This window comes from Cladosporium halotolerans (genome assembly GCF_011745625.1).
Source record: "Cladosporium halotolerans strain TM138-S3 chromosome Unknown Sca5, whole genome shotgun sequence".
NCBI lineage: Eukaryota > Fungi > Ascomycota > Dothideomycetes > Cladosporiales > Cladosporiaceae > Cladosporium > Cladosporium halotolerans.
This window is the reverse complement of record NW_027191456.1, coordinates 688,758-707,776: the sequence shown is the minus strand read 5'-3', so window position 1 is coordinate 707,776 and position 19,019 is coordinate 688,758. Positions and strand designations below refer to the sequence as shown.

At 55.4% G+C, this 19,019-nt stretch overlaps 7 protein-coding genes across 7 annotated transcripts; 3 read left to right on the top strand and 4 right to left on the bottom strand.

The window, feature by feature from the left end:
* Positions 1–231: 231 nt before the first annotated feature.
* WHR41_02156 (uncharacterized protein) lies at positions 232–1,725 on the top strand (the record flags this gene model as incomplete). The annotated part of the gene is made up of 1 exon (XM_069370762.1): positions 232–1,725. One exon carries the CDS (start codon positions 232–234, stop codon positions 1,723–1,725), a length of 1,494 nt encoding a protein of 497 aa, XP_069232498.1.
* A 2,813-nt stretch (positions 1,726–4,538) lies between these two features.
* RPT5 (26S proteasome regulatory subunit 6A) lies at positions 4,539–6,487 on the bottom strand. The gene is made up of 4 exons (XM_069370761.1): positions 5,894–6,487; positions 5,409–5,824; positions 4,722–5,353; positions 4,539–4,662 (listed from the first exon to the last, which is right to left on the bottom strand). Exons 1-4 carry the CDS (start codon positions 6,217–6,219, stop codon positions 4,639–4,641), a joined length of 1,398 nt encoding a protein of 465 aa, XP_069232501.1. The 5' UTR covers positions 6,220–6,487; the 3' UTR covers positions 4,539–4,638.
* Positions 6,488–6,949: 462 nt separating this feature from the next.
* Positions 6,950–7,864, bottom strand: WHR41_02154 (uncharacterized protein; the record flags this gene model as incomplete). Its single annotated transcript, XM_069370760.1, has 1 exon — positions 6,950–7,864. One exon carries the CDS (start codon positions 7,862–7,864, stop codon positions 6,950–6,952), a length of 915 nt encoding a protein of 304 aa, XP_069232500.1.
* Positions 7,865–9,166: 1,302 nt separating this feature from the next.
* On the top strand, positions 9,167–13,540 carry WHR41_02153 (uncharacterized protein; the record flags this gene model as incomplete). Its single annotated transcript, XM_069370759.1, has 1 exon — positions 9,167–13,540. The coding sequence occupies one exon, from the start codon at positions 9,167–9,169 to the stop codon at positions 13,538–13,540; it is 4,374 nt and encodes a 1,457-aa protein (XP_069232503.1).
* A 219-nt stretch (positions 13,541–13,759) lies between these two features.
* Positions 13,760–15,999, bottom strand: pgmA (Phosphoglucomutase). Its single transcript, XM_069370758.1, has 2 exons — positions 15,759–15,999; positions 13,760–15,567 (listed from the first exon to the last, which is right to left on the bottom strand). Exons 1-2 carry the CDS (start codon positions 15,809–15,811, stop codon positions 13,956–13,958), a joined length of 1,665 nt encoding a protein of 554 aa, XP_069232502.1. The 5' UTR covers positions 15,812–15,999; the 3' UTR covers positions 13,760–13,955.
* A 366-nt stretch (positions 16,000–16,365) lies between these two features.
* On the bottom strand, positions 16,366–17,019 carry WHR41_02151 (uncharacterized protein; the record flags this gene model as incomplete). The annotated part of the gene is made up of 1 exon (XM_069370757.1): positions 16,366–17,019. The coding sequence occupies one exon, from the start codon at positions 17,017–17,019 to the stop codon at positions 16,366–16,368; it is 654 nt and encodes a 217-aa protein (XP_069232505.1).
* A 342-nt stretch (positions 17,020–17,361) lies between these two features.
* On the top strand, positions 17,362–18,747 carry bna5 (Kynureninase; the record flags this gene model as incomplete). The annotated part of the gene is made up of 1 exon (XM_069370756.1): positions 17,362–18,747. The coding sequence occupies one exon, from the start codon at positions 17,362–17,364 to the stop codon at positions 18,745–18,747; it is 1,386 nt and encodes a 461-aa protein (XP_069232504.1).
* Between the last annotated feature and the right edge of the window lie 272 nt (positions 18,748–19,019).

Genomic DNA, 19,019 nt, shown 5'->3' with positions numbered 1-19,019 from the left:
TAGAGCCCGCTTGGCCACCGCTGTCGCCTCCTTTGTTGCGCCGCGCGCTTGCCTTTGTAGTTTGCTGGCCACCGCTCGCTCAATAACGCGCAGGGCTCGTGTTTCCACGGGGGACATAAACACGGTCGACGCTTCGCTAGTCTTGTGAGAGCCTGCGCCGATTTGTCGATCTGCTCTTTCATACATCAGAAAATCTTCCTGCGAGCGTTCATCCTGAAGCGTCCGCACAACATGGATGAGGACCTCGAAATGGAGTATATCGAGGAATATCTCCTCGAGCTCTTGCGTGAGGTGGATGATGCTTGGCTTGAGAAAGTGCAAGATCCAGGGGAACAGGTCGCTACGGAGGTCTCCATGACCCACGATGAATCCATTTCTGACCATCCCACCGACGACGAGGCCGTGATGGACTGCTCAGAGGACGTTGGCGATGTGACAGACAACGAAATCGAGGACAGCGACCATGAAGAGCCTGGAGACAATAACGATGACCACGATGGCGACAACGAGAGCCGCAGCTCCTCGTCGAATAGCACCCGTAGCGATGGCTCTCACGCCACCACTAAGTCCTGGTTCAGCGACGAGCCACCACCTTTGGTCCTCAACTACGACGCAATCAAGCATATGGCCACTCAATTCATCCCTGGCTCACACGGTGCTTGTGTCGATATCACAACAATCCCTCGTGGCACCTTCCATGAGGTACGTTTGCTGCATTTTGAGGATGGCTGGACTTGCATCGCCCGTTTCACGCGCGAGGAAGAGCGGTTGCTCAAGACTGAAAGCGAGCTCGCGACTATCGAGTACGTTCGGGAGCACACGAGCATCCCTGTACCGAAGACCTTCCTCGTGAACTATAATGAGAACCATGTGGTCGGTTCACCCTTCGTGTTCATGGAGAGGATCGAGGGTGGGAGGTTGAGCGACATCTGGGGTTGCCTCTCCACGTCACACAAGCTTTCGATCGTCGAGCAGACGGCCAATATCGTCGGACAGCTTGCAGACCTGCACTTTGACAAGATTGGCTCGTTGACTAGCGAAGGCGCTGTTGGTCCGCTCTTGAACATATCGCGTGAAGCGTTCGACGACCTGGAAGGGCCTTTCACGACGACTCTCGACTACGTTCGCGCCAGCCTCAACGAGAACAGGCTACATCGCCCCAAAGAGGCAATGGATTTGTATCCGGAGATCAAAGAGGAGATCGCACGTTGGCTGAAGGGAAACCCAGACCCAAACATGGAGCCCCCATTCCGCTTGATACACAACGATCTGAACACCTGGAACATCATGGTCGTACATCCCGATCCGGAGCTTCCTCCCAGAATCACTGGCGTCATCGATTGGGATTGGGCGTACACTGGCCCATCCTACTACCTTTTCGAGTATCCTGCAACGCTCATCGAATGCAAAAACCACGAAGACGACGAGGCGCAACTGAAGCTTCTGCGCAAGCATTTCGTCAAAACTTTGGTGAATCGGTATCCCAAAGGCTCACAGGAGCGGGCGAACGTCAAGCGATGCTTCAGGGAAAAGCGGGAACACCTCAACGATTTCACAAGATTGTTTTGCAGCTGGGGTTTCAACCAGGAAGGCGTTGAACATGGTGTGACGGAGGGGTATCTGACATCGTTCCGCCGTGAGCTCGAGGAGGGCTACTGGAACCATCCGTACGGAGGTTGTGATGAATACGTGCCTGACTCGGATCCAGAGAGTGACGATGAGTGATGAGTGAAGGGTCGGTCAAACGACCTGTCGTGCTCACCACGGGAGGCTGTGTGTTATTCTGCGATGAGAAGAATTTTGCAATTGTTTTTAGTTGTTGTAGGAGGTATTCGAAGCGGTACAATACAGACTTTTGGACTACGTTTCTCGAAAATATTCGAGATTTGTCATCACTGGCTCAATAACTCACCGAGTGCTTCCTCAACGCAGGTCTAGAAAGCAGAATGAACCAATCACTGTAACGAAGTCTCGAAGCAGGGTGGCATAGTTTGGCATTGTGACACAAGTTCGAAGACATCCACGTTACGACTAACGTTCTTCTGCGCTTCAACACATTTTCAACAGAGTATGACACATGTGGAAATAAAATACGAAATATCCAACTCGAATTGATTATCATTGCTAGCTACGGTTTCCCAATCTCAGGAGCAACCGTTCATTCAGAAACCCAAGCACCCGCAGAAAAGCAAACACCGTATCGCCGTATCATTATTCATGAAACTCGTCATTGTAGAATCGAGTTTGAGTTTTGGTTTTCCAAGAAGATCCATGGTCAGTTCCTTACCATGACATCGAGCAGATGCCCAACATTTGAAGCAGGTAAAAGCCTACTTCTCATGGCAGAATGGCAATCTACTTTTTCCCGGACTGCTTCTCGGACTGCTTCTTCTCCTTCTCCGCCTGCTTCTTCGCCTCTTTCTTCTTCCTCTCCTCCTCGCGGGTAGCATCTTCCCTGCACTTGTTGCATCCATCTTTGATGATGAAGCAATAGGCCTTGTGGTTTGGGCAGATCTTCTCGTGCTTGGTGCAATGCCCGCCGTGCTTTCCAGAGGTGTGAGCGTGGCCCTTGGATGGGCCACACGCACTGCAGTGGCCCTCAGCGACCTTGCGCGTGGTGTTTGGCTTACCCATGACTGGTAGAATCAGCAACGATCCAAGTCGAAGTCGCGAGATACTGATCGAGGACGAACCTTCTAAGGTGATGCCGAATTTACCGTTGTTCGAGCAGGTAGACTGGTCGTCTATTCTCGTTTTGAGCTGTAAGACCTTGTAGCTGCTGTAGGAGGATGATCTTCTCTGGCTCGTTGCTCGAATGTTGCGAACAAAAAGATCACCAGCGACAGAACCCAAGAGCCCCATTTAAAGCGGCACTACGATTGCTACGACGAGCCATGCGCTGTAGTGAAAGAGGTTAACGAACGGCCAGCACGACGCCATCTGCTGTTAGTGAATGACCATTGAAGCCCTTGAATGGGCCCCGTGGTCAGTCACGGGGCGGCGCGTTGTATGCCATTGGCGAGGATTTGCAATGTCATTGTATATATCGTGGTGAATACCGTGAGGTTGGTCAAGGAAGGTCTCGATCCATGTGATTAGCAATTTCACGGATAAGCATTGTTTGGGATCTCATGTTTGAAGAAGTCTAGGATCGATGAATCGAAAACACCAGTTTGCAAAATGACAGCCTCAGGGTTTCTCGGAGTCAATACTGAGCATCCATTTGTGAATAGCTATTAGCTCTCGAGTCTCAAGCGCCTAACGTATCTACTTCGCAGTGATGAAAGCTGTGATGGGACTTGGTTGTTCACCTACAAGTCATCAAATACACCATCTTCATATTGCAAAGGACCCATGCCGTACCACATTTCCACATAGGCCTTAACGGCAACGTGAAGAACGCAAAGGATTGCTCCCCCATTGGTTTCATTACATCGTTTGATGCAACTGAGATCATTAGATAAAGAGTATGATAATGTTGAAAGAAAAACAGTATATTCATTCCATCGATCCTATTGAAGTAATCCGCCCAGCGAGTAGCAGCTCTATGCGATCGTTAGATCACACATTCGCCACTCCCTTTACTTCCAGAAAGTCCCTCCCAAAATGAAACTCTGCCACAGCACCGTGCACCATTTACCAGAGAGCTCATCCTCGCAAGAACGTAAACCGTCTGAAAGAGTCCGGCCACTGCAGCACCTCATCAGCTCGCTTCTTCTTTACGACGGACTTAATCTCTCTCGCGCACAAGAAGCAGCCATCCTTCTTGTTAAAGATGAATCTCGGGTGAATATTGCAGAGCTGCTCGTGCTTCTCGCAGATCCACGCCTCTTCGCCTCCGGTGAAGGTGTGGGAATGGCGGCGCTTGGACTTCTCGCACTGCTTACATTTGCCGATGCCCACGATGCGGGTGGTGTTGGTCTTCTGCATTTCGAAAAAGCTCGTAGAAGAATGATTGATCTCCTTTTTGGTCCTTGTCGGTTTAAAACTTTGTAGCTGTTGTGACGAGGGGATGCGCCTTCGTACGTTGCTTGGTGAGTGTAATCAAAAAAAACTTCCAATGCCAGACAGGACCAAAGAGCGCTATTTAGAGGCCCGCTACGGTTGCTGTTGTGTGCCATTGGGGAGGGTGAACAATGTCATTGTATATAGCGTAGTGAATACTATAGAGCTAGGTTAGGGAGGGTCCCGATTCATGTTTAGGAGCAAAGCCTTTGTTATAGATTCTGCGCTGCTGATGATGTTTGTGTCGTGGGGGACGATGTGAATGCGGGCTGTTGATGACGGGGACATGCATGTGTCGGTGTGCAGCAATCTTTGTCCGTGGCCCAGCGAAGTTATTGTCGTATGTGTGTAGTTCATCTCCATTCATACCGTCTGCGGCAGGACGCAGCTTTCATTGTGCGGCAATGCGTTGAAGAATTGCGGACCTCAGATCTTGGCTCTTCCTGCGACATCCGGCATCTGAGACAATCGTTGATTGCAACTAAGTACGCGTTTGCGAACTGAGCTGTGAATGAGTTACAAAGACTTGAGAGTAGCGAAACTGGACAGTGAAGTTTGATAGGACGTATCTCTATGCCATTAATGTTACATATGCACCTCCCGAGAACCCAAGTAGCCGTCGTAGCACATAGCTTAAGCATAGAAGTTGGCCGTGTCCTGCAAAAAGGTGTCAGTAAATTACTCCATGCTGTGACAGACTTCGAGAAATAACAAACCTTCTTCTTTGCCTGGACCTCAGTAATCGCATCAACGTAGTGCTCGTGACCAATCTTGCTCTGGCCCTTCCTGAGCGCAATCATACCAGCCTCCACACAGACAGCCTTGAGCTGCGCGCCACCAAATTCATCCGTACTCCTCGCCAGCTCGGGCCAGTTGACAGCGTCGTCGACGGTCATCTTGCGGCTGTGAATGCGGAGAATCTGGGCGCGAGCCTCCTCGTTGGGCAGAGGGAACTCGATCTTCCTGTCGAGACGTCCGGAACGCAGCAGGGCGGGGTCGAGCACGTCGATACGGTTGGTGGCCGCTAGGACCTTGATGCGGTCGTCAGAGGCGAAGCCGTCGAGCTGGTTCAGCAGCTCAAGCATGGTGCGCTGGACTTCACGGTCACCGCTCTTGTCGCTGTCGAAACGCTTCGTACCGATGGCATCCAGCTCGTCGATGAAGATGATTGAGGGTGCCTTCTCCTTTGCCAGGGCGAAACAGTCGCGCACGAGCTTGGCACCGTCACCGATGAACATCTGTACGAGCTGAGGACCGGCGAGCTTGAGGAAAGTGGCTTCTGTCTGTGCGGCGCAAGCACGGGCAAGAAGCGTCTTACCCGTACCGGGAGGACCGTACATGAGGGCGCCTGGGTGTGTTGTTAGCTTCATGTATCCATTTCGTCTCAAGCGCCGAATTCTTACCCTTCGGTGCCTTGATGCCGATCTTCTTGAAACGCTCCGCCTCCTTCATTGGCCACACAACAGCCTCAACGAGCTCCTCAATCTGCTTATCCAGACCACCGACATCTGTGTACTTCTCTGTGGGCTTCTCATCGACTTCCATCGCCTTGACTCTGCTGTCGTACTCTGCGGGGAGAGTGTCGAGAATGAGATATGAGTCCTTGTTCACACCGATCAGATCACCAGGCTTGAGCTTCTCGTGGTCGACGAGACCAATCAAAGGCAGGAAGATCGTCTGGCGAGTCGAAGTCTTGATGACAGCCGACTTGCCCACGCGAGTAGCGTCAAGATCGATGTTTGCACCTTCCTCCGCGGCCTCAGCAGTCACATCGAGGTCGAGAATCTCCACAACGTTGCCGACAAGGTAGGGTAATTGCCTGCCATCGACCAACCATTAGCGCCCGCCACACTCATCCAACATGCCATCCATCCGCGCCACAACTCACCTGTTATTATCGATCTTGTCCACGTTGTCCTTGATCTTCTCGCCCATCGCGTTCTTCTCGTGCGTCAGGCGCTGGAACTCGCTCTTCATGATCCGCGTGTCGTTCTCCAGTAATCGCCGCCGGGAGACGATGTCGCGTGTGCTCGAGTTGAGGACCTCCATGTCGATCAGGTCGTCCTCCTCGCTCTTGGCATCCTCCTTCTTCTTCTCGTCCGCATCCTTCATGTCCGCGTCGCCGTCGGGCTTCTGGTTCTTGCCATCGTTGTTCTGGTCCTCCTCTCTCTTGCCGTCGCGCTCCATGTCATCGAGGTCTTCGAGGGTCGACATTTTGGATGGTGTTGCACGCGGCGCTTATTGAGTGTGTTCCTAAAGAGTTGAGGGGTTGTGTTGTGGGAAAGGTTGTTGGAATCGTGTTGGTGGATGGACTCCAGGCGGTGATGGCTTGCGTTGCTGTAGATGTCGACTGGACGTCTGACGAAACGCCGGAGCTGGAGCAGAGCCGCATCGGCTGACTTGCCCCACCCAAGCTGGCCGCAGAGCACCAAGTATCACATGCTGCGATTCGACAAGTCGTGTAAATATTAAGAAGTTGTACGATAAACGAAATACTGAGCAAATGGGTCTCAGATACCGTGACTCTACAACTGAATGCTTAGAGCACTGCATCTAAACGCTCGTCACTCAATAGGCCGGTGCGCTTACATGGACATCATCTTACGTGATCCAAATGATCACGACATGAGAGTAAAGATGGTTTAGTAGATCATTACATTTACCTAGATAGAGCATCGCAAGAATGTGCAATGGAGACAACACTCGTATCGCAAAACAGTACGAAAGCCACAAGCGCACAAAAAAGCAGTACGAAATAAGAAGTTGCGCCTTCCAACACCTTGCCCATCTCCCAGACGTGCCGTTTCACCAGAAAGAGCGTGATCCCTTTCCGCAACCCAAAAGATATATTTTTTTTAACAGTCAAAAAGCCCCAGGCCAGTGATCCAAACTCCCGCGCACTGTACAGCTCGTTGTTTGTTTTTGAGTCTAGAAGCAGAAAAGTCTACCACAGACCTGCTGCGCCGGTGAACCAGCCGAAAGTCAGAAGCGTCACGCCGATCATTGTGAAGAGGAAGCCGTAGGTCTGCTTCTCCATCAGGCTCATGGCGCTGCTGCACGTCGCGCAGACGTAGTCGGCCATGGGCGTGTAGGGCTGCGGCTCGTACATGCCGAAGGTGAACTGCTTCCAGGCGCCGAGGTAGCCGGCCGGAGCCGTGGCGGAGACGTCCCTCGCGGCGTCGTGAATGATCAGAGTGTAGGTCTCGGTGAGCAGGGGAATGGTGCCGGTGGCCTGGTAGTCGCCGGTGTCCCAGACGACGGACTGGGTCTGCTCCCAGGATTGGTTGGCCGCGATGGTGTACAGGCCCTGGTTTGCGGAGCACGTGGCCAGGACGTCGACGGCCTTGGGAGGGAGGGAGAGCGAGGTGTAGTTCCAGACGAAAGTGACGTGGTCCTTGATTTTGTAGTAGCTAGCCGGGGACATGGCGTCGGGAGTGATCATGGATGCACCGCCGGCGGGCAGGCGGGGGTCGAATTGTGTTGTCTTGGGCGTTCCTGTAGTCTTGCTGCCGCCAGACGTTGCTGTGCCCGAACCCTCCTTCTTTGTGCCAGTGCTCTTTGCTTCTCCTGAGCTGGTAGGCTCGTCGCCGTTCTCGTCATCCGAATCCGTGGCCGTTGCACTGCTGCTGGCGTCAGACGTCCGCGAGGCGCTCTCATCGGCCGTTCGGCTTGAAGTGTCCTCTGCTACCGAAGATCTGTCTGATGAAGCGACGCTGGAAGAGGCGTCGTCTTGTCGCTGGATGAGCATGGGTCCAATTTCGCGCTTGATTGCATCCAGAGGATGGGTCAGCATGGACGGCCATGCTGACGACGTCGCTGCCAGAAGCAGGGCGGAGGAGAGGATGGTAGCCGGGCGCATGGCTGCGGTGTATTCGTGTGCGTGTACGTCAACTTTGGAAAGCCCTCAGGACCCTCGTGAGGGCTGCTGCACTTGTACCACGAGGATGAATGTTACTGCGGCGGGACGCGTGGCGCACAAAGTCCGGGCCCCTCTGTTGTGTGTTGTTGTGCGGCTCTTCCCACCCAAGAAAGCGAGCGTGGAACTGCGACGGTCAGGTGCGAGCGAGGCTTGGGCGATGAAGCGAGTGTGATGTCGTGATGGACGTGTGAGATGGTGGAAAACCAGTCGAGACTGACGGTATATTATTGTGCACCTCAGCGTCAGGGAGGTGCATCGAGCTGCAGTACTAGCCCGGTCTGGAGTCTATATTCGGCAACGGCAGAAGAGGGTGGGCCGAGTGAGAATCCAACGCTCTTTGGCCCGCTAGCGGCCCATTCCCAGGTCAACACAGCGGCCGACTCGTCTCGCCGATACATGCACAGCAGTCGCATCTGCTGAACATTGACAACTACGAGAAATATATTCCAATGTTGAGGCATGTTCACCAGACTCAGGCACCCTTTGGCGCTATGGCTCCCTCAGCAACCATCTTGCATCCTTGGCGTCCAGTATGCTTCGACGATCTTCCGCCACCAAGCTAGGCCACTTTGAGAGGTAGCGGGCAAGATACGATCGCTAGCAGGGGACAGATGCTAATGCAGACACTTGGGTACGAGATAGATTTCGCCACAGGCTCGAACGCAGGCAAAACAAAAGTGATGGCGGTCACAGGTGACATGCGCGACATACTGTGAGGAGTACTCAAGAACAACCGCTTCACGTAGGGCTTGTCAGATTGATAGCTCGGAAATGAACATTAAACCATATACTCGTGACATTCGCAGTAGAAACCACAATTTGCTCTTCATCGCATGTAAGAAACCTGATGATCACGTGCCGTCGGTTGCATCTTCGAGCTCACCACTTGCAATTTTGCAGTGAAGCAGCACATGGTCATGTCATGAAGGCATGTGCATGGGCGCCAACCGCAAGGGAAGAGATCACTCAGTAGTAACAATCCCTAAGCGAGTGAAGCTTCGGGCTAAGCAGCAATCTCGCTGCGATCATGCTCGCCGGTCAGCTATCAGCGGGCGGGAGTCAGCCGCCTCCACAGCGAATGACGCTACAGCACAGGAGCTACTCACATGCCGACAAGCCAAAGCCAGCCCAGGTCCCATCGCGGTCTTGGGATCCCGTCTCCTCGCCTCGCAGAGCATCCTTTCTCTCCCCTACATTCCTAATACGAGCAGCGTCTCAACGTCGCGGCCAGCCCGGGCGCGGATGTCGATTCAACTATTCATTGGGCACTCCGGCCAGCGACTCGCCCTCGACTCCAGCGTCACGAGCCTCGACGGCCTCAGGGCCTGGGTCGCTCAGCATGCCGGCATCCAGGCGCGCAGCCAGGTCCTGTTGACCGCGCAGGGGAAGCAGGTCAGGCAGCAGACGCTCTTGACGGAGACCGAGCTGTTCGTCTTCGACTCCAAGCTGTTTGCGAGCAAAGAGCCTGTGAATGTGCCGGGCGCCGATGTTTCGGGGGAAGTCGCGCCTTACGAGCCTGGAGCGGCGCCGGATACACTTTCGAACCAGAACGACCTACAAGCATGGCAGGATCTATTCAAAGCAAGGAAGAGCTGGGCTTCGTCGGTGCTTGGAGGATGCAGCATATTGGCGACGCAGACGGAGCAGTATTTGGATGAGGAAGCTGTGATCGCTCGGAGCTTGGGGGTTGCGGTCGCAAGCTTGCAGCAACACATTAAGAGCGGCGAGAAAAAGTACAACTCGGTTGTGACATGGGCGGACGATGCGTTGCGCGACCAAGAAGAGCAGGTTCACGGCTGGGAGCGCAATCTGGACAGTCTTCGAAGCGTGCCTGCCCGGGCGGAGTTTGCACGATTCTTGAACCCAGTCAACCCGATTGCTCGTCGGTCGTCTCAGCAGGGTGACTCGGCTACGCTGCAAGTGTTCGTCGATCTGGCGAAAACACGCAAGGCGGCCACTTCAGCGAAAGCGATCACAGAGGACCTGTCGGATCGGCTGAACGGCCTACAATACAGGCTCGAAGATGCCACCAAGCAGACCGAAGAGCTCTTGCAAGCCGTAGATCAAGTCAGCAGCGACACTCGTTCATACATCGAAGCCGAATCGGAAGCTGCACAGCTGCGGAGCGAAATCGAGATCGTTGTCAAGAAGATCGCCTCAGATTACGAGCACGTACATTCGTTACAACGTACTTCGCAGTCTGCCGTACAGGCGTCGAAGATGGCCTTGCTTCACACTCGCAACTACTTGCCAAACCTGAGCGAATACTGCCTGGAGATGAACGAGCTAGTTGGCCGTGCCCGGGAACGACGGCAACAGGTTGCGCGATCGGCGCTGGAGCACATGCAGACGCTTTCTTCTATCGAATCACAGCTTTCTCAACTCTATGCCGGGATCGAAGCTTTCGGCATACCGGAAGAGGATGAGCAGTCGTTTGTTACCATCCGCTTAGTCGGAAGGATACCCTCTGTCTACGGCCAGCTGCTAGTGGAGTCCGTCCGGCGACGTGAATGGGTGGCCAAGATGAAGCGTGACTCAGCCACTCTACAAGAGGAAATGGCGACCTACCAAGAAGAGGAAGAGAAGCGACGCAAAAAGTGGATTCGCTCGGTCGAAGACGTGGTCAACATGGACGCCCTGCAGTCTAGCAGAGTGCTCGGGATAGAACTCAGCCTGCAGAACGAGGGCGGAAGCTGGCCCATGGTCACCCGAGAGGAGCTTCAGGACTACCTGAACACCCTATTGCAAGTCTACGGCGAAGGCCCTGTCGCCGAGGAGATGGAGCTCGCAATCAAGGATCTCGACAAGCCGACCCGAAAGCAGATCAAGCATGCAAAGGCTTTCAAGAACGGAAGCATGCACGAGGCCGCTTTCGGCGACACGTCGCTCATGCTCCGAGGCGACGAGCAGTACAAGTCGCTGCGCGATATGAACGGCCGACTTGAAGACGAGCTCAAAGGCCAGAAAAGCAGAGTGCGGAAACTGGAGGACCTCTTACATCGCTCTACTCAAATGAGCCGTACCAGCACCGACATGTTTTCGCCGCAAAGTCTCTCACGCAACGCTACACCAACTCTGCCGTCATCCCCGCAACCGTCAGGCGAACTATCGAGGAACGGCTCGCTTAAGCATCGCAGACTCTCCTCCACAGCCCAAGGCATCGAGGAAAAGAAGCTCGCTAGACGCGTCGTCGACCTCGAAGCCGAATTGCACGCTGCGAGAGAGGAGGCTAAGAGCCGCAAGAACTCCGACGCCGAGGCGATGAAGCAGGTCGAGGAAGCGGTCTCCACGAAGAAGGACCTGATGGAGAATATGGAGGCTCAGCAGAAGGAGTTCGCAGGGGAGCGCAGGAATTTGGAGGCTGAGCTCCGCGAGGCGAGGGAGAAGCTTGAGGAGGCTGAGGCGGAGATCGAGCGGTTGATTGGCAGCCGCGACGATGAGAGGAACAGTGTCGATGGCAGGGTTGCTTCGCTCGAGGACGAGATTGCGCGGTTGAAGGAAGATGCTGCTGGGCACGCTGCGCGGGCCGCGAACGAGCATGATGTGCGTAATACGACTGAGCGAAAGCTGGAGGCCGAGACAAACGCCAGGGCTGTACTTGAGAAAGAGCTCCAGACACTGTACCAGGAACGCGAGAAACAAAGAGAAGCACAGACAGAGCAAATCGGGAGGCTTGCAACAGCTCATGCCCAGCTGTTACCAGACGTCGAGGCGCCGAATGGCTTGGGCGGCCTGGCAACTGCACTTGAAGAGCTGTCAACGAAGTCTGCCGCCCACGCCAGAGATTTGGCTGATGCCGTGGCTTTTGCGAAATCGGAAAATGGGACGCTGCAGGCAAACAACGATGCGCAGAAGTTAGAACTCTCACGCTTCAAAGAGCAGCAATCTGACCTGGAAGGCCAAGTGCGACAGCTGCGGGAGAACATTTCATCAGAGGAAGCCAAGTCCGCTTCGCTGCAACAGCAGTTAGAGGACGAGCAAAATCAGCTCAAGTCTCTTCGCAATAAGTTTGCGGAAGGCGAGACAGGGTCCGAAGCGCTTCGCCAACGTGTATCGGAGGAAGAGGCCAAGGTCGTGAAGCTTTCTTCGCAACTCGCTGAATCGCGTTCTCATGTTAACAGCCTGGACGTCGAACTTACCCGGTTGCAGAAGCACCAGCAAGCTGCCCAAGCGAGCGCAGAAGCTTCGCAAGAAAGACTTGAAAAGCGTGCGGCGAAGGCGAAGGAAGTGTCACAAAAGCTTTACTCACAGCATGCCCGTTTCGGTCGTCTACTTGAGCGCCTCGGCCTCGCTGTCTCCTACCAAGACGATGCTATGGTGATTGAGCGCGCCTCTAAGCTCGGTGCCAGCACGACCATGACCGATCAAGGTCGAAGCAGTATAATCACATCTCCGCCTCCAACCCGGAAATCGTCCAACGCCGCAGACGAGAACATGAATCTGTCGTTTGTTCGCTGGGCTGATGCCATATCTGCGGACGATGAGACTGCTCAGTATGCGACTTTCCTCGAGAACATAAACCGTTTCAACATCGACACTTTCGTCGAAGCCGTTGTCAAGCGGGTGCGCGACTTCGAATACACCGCACGCAAATACAACAAAGAGCAAAAGGAGGCCGTCAAGCGCGCAGACGCATACAAAGACCGCGCTCAGCGCCTGAAGAGCGAAGCTCACTCCAAGATCGCCGTCAAAGATTTCAAGGAGGGCGACCTGGCGCTCTTCCTCCCCACCAGAGGCCAAGCAAAGGGCGCCTGGGCGGCGTTCAACATCGGATGCCCGCACTACTTCCTCGCCGAGCGCGAAGGCATGCGCCTCGGCAGCCGCGACTTCATCGTCGCCCGCATCTCCAGAGTTGAGCAGAAAGTCGTCGACCTCAGCAAAGCGCTGCCCCAGCACTCCGCCGACGGCCGCAGCCTCGACGAGACGAGCGAAGCGCCCTCCTTCGACGACGACAACCCCTTCGAGCTGTCCGACGGCCTGACGTGGTGGATGGTGCACGCGAGCGAGGAGCGCGGCGCCGGCGCGGCCCCAACCACGCCCGGCCTAGGCAAGAGCACCGTCGCGGCCGCCAACGTCGACGCCCGCGGCAGCATCAAGCTCAAGCGCGCCAACAAGGGCGACGACGCCAGCAAGCACCTCAACAAGAGCCTCGACAGCAGGCGCAGTAGTTCTACGTCCAAGAAGGGCGTCATCGCTACCCTTGGCGGACCCGACGGCGCTCCTCGCGCGAGATCCGATAGCCAGACTTCCCTGCGCCCTCCTCCCAACCCTCCCTCAGGTCTGGGTATCGTCACGACGGCCGACGAGGCAGAGCCGCGCACTCCTTCGCCGCAGAAGCACGCTCAGCAGGCTCCACAGCAAGAACAGCCCACGTCGCCCAGCAGCGGCAAGCAGGCCCTTCGCCCGCGCTCGAGGTCTCCCTCGAAATCCGTACGCTCGCTGCAGCGGCACCTTGAGCGCGAGCCGAGAGGCGAGGCGCAGGCTTCGGGGAGCCCGGTCAAAGCCTCGACTATGACATCGCCGACCAAGCAGGCGCAGCAGCAGGGCGCGAAACCGGGCTGGGAGAGTCTGTGGAGCGCGGAGTTCTCGCTCGAGAGTCCGGGGAAGAAGAAGTGAGTCGTCTCTGGACGGCGGGGCTGATCAAGATTGGCTCATGGCGGAAGCCGTTGCGCAATACGAGCTACCTTAGCTATAGGCGAATTTCGGGACTTGAATTGGGTAATTTTGTACATTAGACACGGGGGGACAGGGAACCTATATCGACATCAAAGGGACAGAACCTGGGACAGATAGGAAGGTCAGATGATCTTTAAGTCACAAATCATCAAATGGAAATTCATCGGAGTTCCGATTGTTCGTCAAACATTTCATTTCTCTCGAGGCTCTCCGTCCTCAGAATACCACTCTATGGTATGCACAGTATCAACACTTTGTGCCTTGAGCTATTTTTTGCAGGGTTTCTTTTCTCGTAAACGACTTGCATTCGTAATCACACCTTTCCCTCCATTCATTTCAAGAGACCGAAGCACGCTTAGGTCCTGACGTCAGGCTCAGTACGGCCGATGAACTCCTGGAGCTTGAGGAGGTCAGTGGCGAGCTTAACGTTGTCCTTGAGGTACTCCTGGGCGTCGAGGCCGAACTTGCTGGGGTCGGACTCGTGCTTCTCGATGTACAGGCGGATGGTGGCGCCGCTGGAGCCGGTGCCGGACAGGCGGACGACGATGCGGCTGCCGTCGTCGAACTTGACATAGATGCCCTGGTTCTTGCTGACGCTGCCGTCGAGGTCGGTGTAGGAGAAGTCGCCGGCATCGAGGACCTTGCGGCCGGCGACGGTGGAGCCGACGAACTCGCTCTTCTTCGGGCCGATCAGCTCGTTGACGTGCGCGACCATCTTGGCGGCGGCCTCGCTCTCGCAGCCCTCGTAGTCGTAGCGGGTGAAGAAGGAGCGGCCGTAGGTCTTCCAGAAGTCCTCCTGGATGCTCTTGATGCTGGGCGTGGTGCCGGTCTGCTGGCCGACGCCGGCGATGATGTTGAGCCAGGCGACGACGGCCCAGAGACCGTCCTTCTCGCGGATGTGGTTGGAGCCGGTGCCGAAAGACTCCTCACCGCAGATGCTCATCTTGTTGGAGTCGAAAAGACCGCAGAAGAACTTCCAGCCGGTGGGGACCTCGTAGGACTGGAGGCCCTTCTTCTTGGCGACAAGGTCGACGGCGCCGGAGGTAGGCATGGAGCGGGCGAGACCGTAGACACCCTGCTTCTTGAAGTAAGGGATGAGGTCGGCGTGGTGGGCGATGATGGCGAGAGAGTCACCGGGGGAGACGAAAGAGCCGGCGCCGTAGATCATGTTGCGGTCACCGTCACCGTCAGAGGCAGCACCGAAGTGAATGCCGTTCTTCTCGACAGCGTCGACGAGGGTCTTAGCGTAGACAAGGTTGGGGTCGGGGTGGAAGCCACCAAAGTCGGGCTGAGGCTTGCAGTTCTGAGTGCTGCCCTTGATACCGAGCTCCTTCTCGAAGATCTCAACACCATAGTCACCAGTGACACCGTTGAGGCCGTCGAAGAGGACCTTGAAGTCCTTGTGCTCAGCGAGGAACTTCTTGATGAGGTCGAAGTCGAAGATCTCCTTGAGCATCTTGACGTAGTCGGCAGTGCTGTCGACAATCTCGACCTCGAGAGGGCCGTAGGTCTTGGTGCCGACGGTGGACAAGTCGATGTCGGGGATGTCGGCGACCTTGTATGAGGTGATGGTCTTGGAGTTCTCGAACATCTTGTTGGTCACGCCCTCAGGTGCGGGGGCACCGTTGGCCAGGTTGTACTTGATACCGAAGTCCTCGGTGGGTCCACCAGGGTTGTGGCTGGCAGTGAGCAGGATGCCACCGGTGGCCTTCCTGATGCGGATGAGGTTGCTGGCGGCAGGAGTGGACATGATGCCATTCTGGCCGATCAGGAGCTTCTTGACACCGTAGGCGGCACCGAGCTTCGCAATGATCTGAGTGACCTCGGGGTTGTAGTAGCGGCCATCACCACCGACAACGAGAGAAGCGCCCTCAGCGCCCTCAGGGATGGACTGAAGGATAGAGGCAACGAAGTTCTCGGAGTAGTTGGGCTGCTGGAAGACCTTGACCTTCTTGCGAAGACCGGAGCTGCAACATGGAGTCAGCTTGTGTTTGCTGGAATTTCCCAATAGATCTCCAGTGGATTTAGGTCCCACTGGCACTCCAATGTCCCAATGTTCCTCAGAGAACTCCCAATTCCTCATCTCTTGCCAATGCCGACATGTACTGTTCCCATAGCTCCGATCTCTTGCACCCTGATGATGTGGGGGGCCACTTACGTTCCAGGCTTCTGGTCCTGGAAGGGCTTGGTCTCAACAGTCTTGACGCTCATGATTGCAATGCTAGAAGTGGGTATCAAGTTGTGAAGAAGGAGGAAAGTGAAGAAAGTGGAAGGTGAGTGAAGAAGAGGTGGACGTCACCGCCAGATCAACAGGTGGTAGACGAACGGCCAAAATGTTGGTCGCGAGGCTTGTTTTGGTGGGGCAGCTAGAGCAGCAGGCGGGGGCGACGGTGGGAGCCGTCGCCCCAGGGCCCGGCCAAATTGTAAGGAAGAGTCCCGCCATCCACTCCGGCCGGCACTATTGCAGGATCGCGGCTTTTGGACAGGGCACTAGGAGTCCGAGGCGCTTGCGCATCAGACATGCTTCATCTACACCGTCGATTCACGCAATGAACATCATGCGAGGCCTACAGGTCATTCGTAGCTAGCAAACGATTCAATATACAATCATAGATGCGATCAGATGACGAATCGCTTATGGTATATGAGAATAGATGTCCCGAACCCGCAAACGCCTTGCTCAGAAAGAACCCTTGTCCGCCTCATGCTCCAAAAAATGGTATCCCGACCTCATTCCAACACGGCTTCAATGCTCGCCTTTAGGCTTACTGCGCGATGTCGAAGCTTGTTCCACAGCCGCAACTGCTCTGCGCTCCAGGGATGCCCGTCACCTTGAACTGGCTGCCAATCAATTCCATCGTGTAATCGACGCTGCTGCCCTTGAGCAAATCCAAGCTCGGCTCGTCCATCACCACCTTCGGCCGGTATCCTTCACCCTCCTCGTTCTCAAACACAGTGTCTTCCTCTGCATCGACCTCTTTCACGTCGATCAAGCTCATGAGATACTGAAAGCCATGACAGCCGCCCGACTCCACGGCCACGCGCAGCGCCAGATTCGGGTTCGCATCCTTCTCAGCAATAGCTTTCAGCCTGTGGGAGGCGCGCGGCGTAATGGTGATGGTCAACTCGTTGCCATCCTCGTCTTTGCGTGGATTCGTGATGGCTTTCGCCTGCCTACAGGCGGAAGCGGAAAGCGCGCGGCGTTGCTCCCGAGGCACAAGATCTCTCCTGAAGGTTTGTAGGCTCGAGCGGACCGGCTTCTGAGTCTGCCATGAAGGTGCGAGGAAGTCGAGGAAGAGTGCTTGCTGAGCTGGTGCTTTCGTTGTGCTGAAGCTCCGGAACGCTGTTGCGGGTACCCTCGCCTTGTGCACAGTCTGGCGCATGGCAGACGACCTCAGGCATTTGCTCGAAACATTCATCGTGGATCGCTGGTGAGTGGTGGTTACGCTGGGGTTCTGAGTGTCCGCAAGGTGCTTTGTCTTGCCTCTGGATTGGTAATGCGGCCAGCGGCGAGCGGCGGCAGCAGATCCCGCTGAGCCGAGTTGAACGTCACTTACGCCACGCCACCTTGCCGGTTCCTTCCTATTCGGGCTAAACTTTCTTGTAAATGTCAATTGCATTATTTGCGACATCGACTTTACAGCGTACCTTACAACATTAAAGCGTGACGCAACGTAGCACTTTGTTCATATATTGCGCACGCTTTCAAACTATTTCGTCCTCCGACCTGGAATCCAAAGTGCGAGCAATTGACTATCAAGATGGCTCAGGCAAGCGAAGATGTAAACTTTAGGCACATGTTTAGGATTCCGACCAAAGGCGACCTTCGACGAAAAGCCAATTCTCGATCCTCGAACTCTACCAAGAAAGACGACGACGATGAGCCCAGCACATACCTTTGCGGCAACTCTCTCGGACTTCAGCCAACTCTGACTCAGACATACATGCAACAATATCTGGACACCTGGGCTACAAAGGGTGTGTTCGGTCACTTCACCGACATATCAGACAGCGAACTCGTCCCTTGGCTACACGTCGACGATGATGTTGTCCCCCAAATGGCCCAAATCGTCGGCGCCAAAGAGTCCGAAGTTGCAGTCATGCAGACGCTCACAGCCAACCTCCACTTGATGCTTGCCTCCTTCTACCGCCCAGACTCATTGCGCTACAAAATCATCCTCGAAGGCAAAGCCTTCCCCTCCGACCACTACGCCGTTGAATCCCAAATCAAACACCACAGCCTCTCCCCCTCCAACGCCATGGTCCTCATCGAACCCCCCAACCCCTCCTCCTCCCCCCTGCTCCCCACCGACCACATCCTCGCCACCATCGACGCCCACGCCTCCAGCACCGCCCTCCTCCTCCTCCCCGGCATCCAGTTCTACACCGGCCAGCTCCTCGACATCCCGCGCATAACAGCCCACGCGCAAGCCCACGGCATCCTCGTGGGCTGGGACCTCGCGCACGCCGCCGGCAACGTGCCCCTGCAACTCCACGCCTGGAACGTCGACTTCGCCGTCTGGTGCTCGTACAAGTACCTCAACAGCGGGCCCGGGTCGATCGGCGGGTGCTTCGTGCGGGACGCGCACTTCGAGCGCCCGCGGCTCGCGGGCTGGTGGGGCTCGAGCAAGAGCTCGCGGTTCGCGATGACGAATGCCTTCGAGCCGATTGCGGGCGCGGGAGGCTTCCAGCTGAGCAACCCGAGCGTGGCGGATACGACGGCGCTGAGGGCGAGTTTGGACGTTTTTAAGCGGACGTCGATGGGGGCGCTGAGGGAGAGGAGTTTGAGGTTGACGGGGAGGTTGGAGGAGGGGTTGTTGGCGAGTAGGGCGAGTGGGTGCTATAGGATTATTACGCCGCGGAGGGTGGAGGAGAGGGGCGCGCAGCTGAGCGTGCAGCTGAATCCCGGGTTGTTGGATGCAGTGTTGCAGCGGTTGGAGGAGGAGGGTGTGGTGGTTGACGAGCGCAAGCCGGATGTGATTAGAGTGGCGCCGGCCCCGCTGTACAATACTTTCGAGGACGTGGAGGCGTTTGTTAGAATCTTTGGTGAGGCTTGCTTGGAAGCTGTTGCGCGTGGTGAGCAATCGGGAAGCAGCGTTATGGCTGAGGGAGGGAAGGAGGACAAGGGGTGGTCGGAAATCAAATAGAATCGACACACAGTGGTCGTTCGGACTTTGAGGCCTATGAGGCGTTACGATAGATTGGCCGTTCAAACCATCTGCCTTCTTTTGTTGTAGACTATCAAAGCCAGATTCCTACCCGGAGAGCCTACAACATAAGTAATGTACGAACTCGTAGTAGTACTACCTAGGTACGAAACCCAGAAATATTCATACGTCAAGGTGTTGAGCAATGGCATCAGAGAATTGCGATCGTTAATTGGCGAGTTGTCTCCCTGCTATTTTGTAATCTTGTGTAA